This window comes from Leuresthes tenuis, unplaced genomic scaffold (assembly GCF_036924035.1).
Source record: "Leuresthes tenuis unplaced genomic scaffold, fLeuTen1.0.hap1 SCAF_6, whole genome shotgun sequence".
Classification (NCBI taxonomy): domain Eukaryota; kingdom Metazoa; phylum Chordata; class Actinopteri; order Atheriniformes; family Atherinopsidae; genus Leuresthes; species Leuresthes tenuis.
Window position 1 is genome coordinate 4,019,028 of NW_027325360.1, and position 6,083 is coordinate 4,025,110.

Consider the following 6,083-nt stretch of genomic DNA (forward strand, 5'->3'; position numbering starts at 1 on the left):
TTGCCTGAAAGACACCAACTCCCTCACTGCCTCTGCGCACTTACTTTAAACAAAGACCTTTGTTATCGGTGCTGGTGACAGACAGAGACTTTCACACAGAGGCCAAGATACTCATGTAGGGAGGCAGCAGCATTATTAGCATAGAGAACAACAACTGCTCTCTCTGTCGGAGCTCTTGATGCTGCAGCCAAACACTGAACAATAAATCCAGAATGACAGGAAGCAGTTCAACCAACTTAACAGTTTTGTGTTCGAGTCTAAAATCACGAAAACGCTCCGTGGGTTTGTATTAACATCTTTTATTGCTGGTCGGTTACATTTTGGACCTTGTTGTCCATCAGATGGTTCTGATAATCCTAACTTCAAAGATTTTCTACCTGGATCTGCAGACTCTTGCTATATGTCAGCCTGTTTCCTCTCTCATATCGATGTGGAGATGATCTGTGGAGCTGAAGGAAGCACCTGTTGATGAGGACTCCTCTGGTGGCTCACATTAGAAAATACTGACACCCGATGGTTAGAACTGAAACTACAGAGCCGGCTCAACATTAACACACGAAGGATAAAGCTTCAATTAGGTTAGTACCGTCGCCTCACAGCATAAGGGTTCCTGGTTCGATTCCCGGCTGGTTCTTTCTGTGTGGAGTTTGCATGTTCTCCCCGTGTATGCATGAGTTCTCTCCGGCTTCCTCCCAGCGTCCAAAAATATGCATGTTAGGTTAATTAGTGACTCTAAAATGTCCCTGGTTGTGTATCTCGGTGTGGCCCTGGGATGGACTGGTGACCCTGCCTCTTACCCAATGACAGCTGGAATAGGCTCCAGCCTCCCTGCAACCCTAAAATGGATTAAGTGGGTATAAAATGGCTAAAAGTCCCACATCAAGAATTCTAGAGCCTCTAAATTGTGCCAGTAGAAAAAAAGTATTAATCAAACGTTTGAACCCATATAGGCTACCTAATAATTCTGAGGAAATTCAGTATGTCTGTGATTTACCAACATGTCACTGCAAACAAGCTTTAAAAGTGTCTGTTCAACAAAGATTACTGATTTTCCAGCCATCAGGACAAACTCTTCCTCAACAGGGAGAAGAACTAAACCTTAAAAAGCAGCTAAACTTGCAGGAAACACAGTGATACTCAATCATAAATCCAAAGGAATTTTGATGAGGCTTGCAGAACTAGTCAGTAACAGACATAAGGCCAAGCTAAATATGTTTTAAAGCCCCATTTATATTCCATGTTTCTCTCTTCATCTTTTAAGCTAACTTGTCCAAAATTATCTGTTTAACATATCAAAACTATACAAAATGTATAAATGGTTTCACCTTAGGGAGGAAAACAGCCAAAATGCCCCAGATCTAATATATCTGAGCTCTTCAACCACATCACAAACATCCCACTTCCTTTCATAACTAATATAGACCTCATATTTCTGAATCTGTCCGGAGTCCCACTGTGTAATCCTCACACTCTAAAAACCTGTAAATTTTTTCTTTCTTCTTCTTCTTTTCTTTTCTTTTCTTCTCTTTTTTTTCTTTTTCCTCTTCTTTCTCTCTTTTTTCTCTCTCTTTGTTTATTTTTCTTTTTCTCTTTCTTCTTTTTCTCTTTTAAAAACGCGTATAAAACATAGTAAATATTCCATCCATCCATCCGTTTTCTATACCTGCTTAATCCGTCGGGGTGGTCATCGGACGAGAGGCAGGGTACATGGTAAATATTTCATCTTGAATTTGATGTCAGCAACATGTCGTAAATAAGTTGGAATGGGGGCAACAAAAGGCTGAAAAATGTAATTGGTACTGAATTGAAACATGATGCAACAATTGGGAACAGGTCCATAACGTTTTATGTTTTCTGAAAAAAATAAACTCAATTAGTGTCCGTTAGCACAACTGACTTTGTTTTACACATTTCTGTGAGTCAAGGTTGTTTTTTTATCAGAAGTTTATAGTGAGTTGTATAGCCAACGCTGGAGAGAGAGGGAGTATTTCTGTTATGTGCTGGACTGTGCAGCCTTTCACAACACAAACTTAATTTACATGAACAGCCCCCTTCAGAGTGTCATGGCCAAAGTGAGCAAAGAAGGATGTCCCTCTTCTGGTAAAGAGACAGGGATCAGGTCTAACAGTCTTGGGCAGAGGCCTGATATAAACTTTTGGAGAGGAGTCTCAACAACTGCCACCAAAGTGAGGGCTTGTAACTGTAAAAACCTATAAATTAAACAGACCAACTTAATATTGTGGGATGTTGTGGGAGGAACATTTAGAATGAGGCTGGTTAAGGTTTGAGCTCAAGCATCAGTAAATATTGTCTTAATTGTAAAAAGCTAAAGAAATGTGAAGGTGGGAGCTGAAATAGCTGCTGCAGTTCTTAAAAACAAAGCAATCGTTAAATAAACTCGGAGCCTAGTTTAAATGCATGACTGGTATTCTCAGTTATTCTCATATGTATCTTTTATAATCCTTACTGGACTTTTGAGGCCTGCTGGAAGACCAAAAAAGACGCTCACTGTCCAACAAAACAGGCACTTTTTTGTATTTTGACAACAGGATCCAGAACTGTGAGTTTATTCTAACTTACTGTCCACCAAGTTGATTTATTTCCCAAAAATGTCTCCATCCTAAAACCTTTATGTTGTAACATTAAAAAACAAACAAAGAAACACATTTAAAATGGAAAACAGTTGCACAATTTCCAATATAATTTATGATTTATTGCAAAAACAACCTCTATTCAAAAAGAAATGGCCGAATGTTTTATTAGTAGTTTCTGATTCTGATTCCACTGATCGAAAAAAACTAAACTTGATCCAGATTAAGTTTCCTCTTAACTAAAGTAACACGAAAGGCCGCCTACGCACAGCCTCACGCATTCATTCGTCTTCATGCTGAAGAGGCCACAGACAAAATCAAAAGCCCACAAAAATGTCAAGCAGCTGTAGAGGAAAACAGTGAGTCGCAGGGCTGGAAACCAACGTCACTAACTGCGGCATCTCAGTTGTGTTCCTGGGAGCAGGAACCGGCATAATAAGGGGACCTCAATACAAGTCAGAATCACATCGTTTTAAGGTCCACAAACTTCTCGAGTTTATTTTAAACTTAATTCTTGAACAGTCACATACAGGCACTTTCTGTTTATGACCTGCTTAAAGCAGCATAAGAAAGCAACTCAACAAACAACGGAAAAATGGAAAAAAATAGAGAAAACAAAAGCAAAATGGCTTTTGCTGCATTCGTACAGCCATGGCAGGTCTCCTTCTGTTAAAAAACGTCTTTTCGAAGAGGGCAGAGGTTATTTGTTCCATATGAGATTTCTCAGACTTTCTCCATCAGGTTTTAACTGCAAAACATCTCAGAGCAGCAATCAGTAAAATGTGTAAAAGGTATTTTTTCCTCTTCCAGTTATGTGATTTGGTATCATCTTGGGATCTTTTACAGAATTTGTCTGAAATATTCCATCGAGTGCTTCAAAAATCTGTTTAGGACAAAGAATGTGGGTGTAGTTACCAGTTTGTGTCCCACAACCAGCATTTATCTGAATACAAGGGCCCCATTTTGGATATGACCGCTGGTGTCCTAAAGAATCTTATCATTAACTTCCACCTGAGTTCCCAGCAAGTGTTAGAATTGGTTACTTGATGTGCTTCTGCACATATCTCCTCCCATTCGTGTTGCTATGACGGCGCCCATTCGTGTTGCTATGACGGCGCCCATTTAATTTAGTCTTTAATCTGAAGAGTTTCATTAGGATTCATCTGTAAAAAATATCAAAATTGGCAAAAATGTAGTTCTCCAAACATACTAACGTACTAATCCTGACTCGCTCGATAAGTGTTTGAGCATCTAAGTGTGGAGAAATAAGTGTTTTTGAGGGGGATTTTCTGTCCATATACTGGGACATGACTCAGTTAAAATCCCCACCCATCAATAGAATGCCAGAGCTATGCTGTAATATTGCGGTGAAGACTGTATTAATGAAGCTGGGCTCACCCTCATTAGGGGCGTATATGTTCATCAGTGAGCCCTCAATAGATCCATTCACTAAAACAAATCTCCCCTCAGAATCCTTATGAATGTTAGTCGGTGTGAAATTAACCCGTCTATGCACCAATATGGAGAATCCTCTTTTTCCGCCTGATCGATGTGACGAGTAAAATACTTTGTCTGCCCAAGATTTGTTAAGTTTATCATGTTCTATTTCTGATAAATGGGTTTCTTGCAAGAAAGCCATCTGAGAATTTGTTATTTTTAATTGATTAAGGATTTTCTTCCTCTTTGTGGGACTCTTAAGACCCTTGACATTATAACTTATAACCGGAAGTGATCTCATGGCTAAACATTAGAAGAGCCTAACCCTTTCGGAAGATATACTGGTAGATAAAGAAAGACACTTCTGAGTTATGTAAAACTATATAATGGCTGCATATATAGGGTGGCTGTTAGCAGATATGAGTGGACGGATAATGTAGGAGAGCAGAGAAACAAAACAAAACAAAACGAGCTAGAAATAAGGAAAAAAAACTAACGAGACAACAAGGGGTCTAAAGACGGAACCAAAGAATTTATACCCGAACACAGAAAGAACATAAAAACATGAACTCAACCATCACTGTATGGACAGTTTGGGACAAAGTCCCGGGCTGCAGGTCAGAACTTGCAGCTTCTGCCTGAACACAAAGCCAAACAGAATAAATGTCACCTGTTAACCACTCAGACCCCGCAGAAACCGGAAGTAAATCAACGACACTGTGGGGAACTTTTCCTTAAGGTTTATGGAGTCATAGTTATGCATTGATTATAAGTCAAGTATGTAAATATTCTGTACGGGTGACATGAGGATAGAAAGCCAGTTAATTTAACGTGCACGTGGGTGGGAGAAAAATAAAATACACATCTGCCAGAGAGGATCTATTATTATATGAAGATTAAACATATCGTGGATAGCTTATAAATCCAAAGTCCCTGCCAAGGCGTTCTTCAGTTCCTCGCTTATTAAAGCGGATGTATTTCACAGTGAGGAGAAGATATCCGTCTTGATTTATATGATTTATATGTCCGTGGTTCGCGGGGCCGGGCGTGGCTGGGTGACGTCACCTGGACGCCCAGCTGTTGCGCCTCGTGTTTGAAGAGCTGTCGTTTTTATATTTTCAAAGATTTGATACTCACTTTGGGTCTTCCTTTAATGCACTAAAGCAGTTCTTGCAGGGTGTTGAATGTAGTAAATCGGGTGTCATTTAATTATGGAATCATAAACTAGGACTTATGCGTCTTACTCCATCAGTCGAGTGTTGTTTTAAAGAAGAAACCTGTTTTTTTTAAATCCTCATTTAAATCCTCATTTTTCAGAAACATTAAATAAACCAATGCAATGACAGCCGCGGGGAGCAGGTTTAGTGTCCTCAGGTTTGGTAGAGACGCCTCGTCGTCACCACAGAGCTGTTGTACCTGCAAGAAAACAGATTTCACTCCATTTTCAGCTCATTTAAAACGTCACTCAGGTTTTTAATGGGGGGGCTTAGCTACAGGATGTGAAGTGTGTCACCTGGAGAAGTGGGAGGAGAGTTGAGCAGTCAGTCCTTTGTGGTAAAAAGAAGCTGAGGTTGATGGAGAGGTGGAGCAGTGGGTGGAGTCCTGGCTGTGACGCAGACGCTCCCGTCCACAGAAACACAAAGACTCCTGAAGAGGGACAACAGGGATCCCAGCCAGAGCTGCGTTCTAACACACGCACGCGCACACACACACGCACGGAGTGACTGCACAGTCTGCAGGGAGGTGGGCTTGATTTCTTCACCGGTTCCTACCTTCATCAGGAGCCTCTGGTTCCTCATGTCCTGCCTCCACGGCATCACGTACAGTTTGGGGATCATCGGATGTCGGGCTGAAAATGTTGGGATGTGGGACCTGGATCTTTTTTTTGGGGGGAAGAAAAGAGCAACAGAAATCACTAAAATACGAGTTAAATGTTAACATCACATCTGAATGAAGATTTAATGTAGTTTAAACTTATTAATCTGTTTATTCTAAAGTCAGAATCAGCAGCTTTACTCACTCATGTCGGTCAGAAGTCCCTGCAGCATCAGCCAT

The 6,083-nt window shown here is 40.5% G+C and overlaps 1 protein-coding gene across 1 annotated transcript; it reads right to left on the reverse strand.

The window, feature by feature from the left end:
- Nucleotides 1-5,325: 5,325 nt before the first annotated feature.
- LOC140309074 (sperm-associated microtubule inner protein 10-like) lies at nucleotides 5,326-6,083 on the reverse strand. The gene is made up of 4 exons (XM_072386908.1): nucleotides 6,049-6,083; nucleotides 5,801-5,906; nucleotides 5,542-5,714; nucleotides 5,326-5,444 (listed from the first exon to the last, which is right to left on the reverse strand). The coding sequence occupies exons 1-4, from the start codon at nucleotides 6,081-6,083 to the stop codon at nucleotides 5,399-5,401; spliced, it is 360 nt and encodes a 119-aa protein (XP_072243009.1). The 3' UTR covers nucleotides 5,326-5,398.

Coding starts and splice junctions, on each gene's coding strand:
- LOC140309074 (XM_072386908.1), bottom strand. CDS start 6,083: ATGGCTGATGCTGCAGGGACTTCTGACCGACATGA. Junction 5,715..5,800: donor ACCAGAGGCTCCTGATGAAG/GTAGGAACCGGT, acceptor TGCGTGTGTTAG/AACGCAGCTCTGGCTGGGAT. Junction 5,445..5,541: donor CTCTCCTCCCACTTCTCCAG/GTGACACACTTC, acceptor GTTTTCTTGCAG/GTACAACAGCTCTGTGGTGA.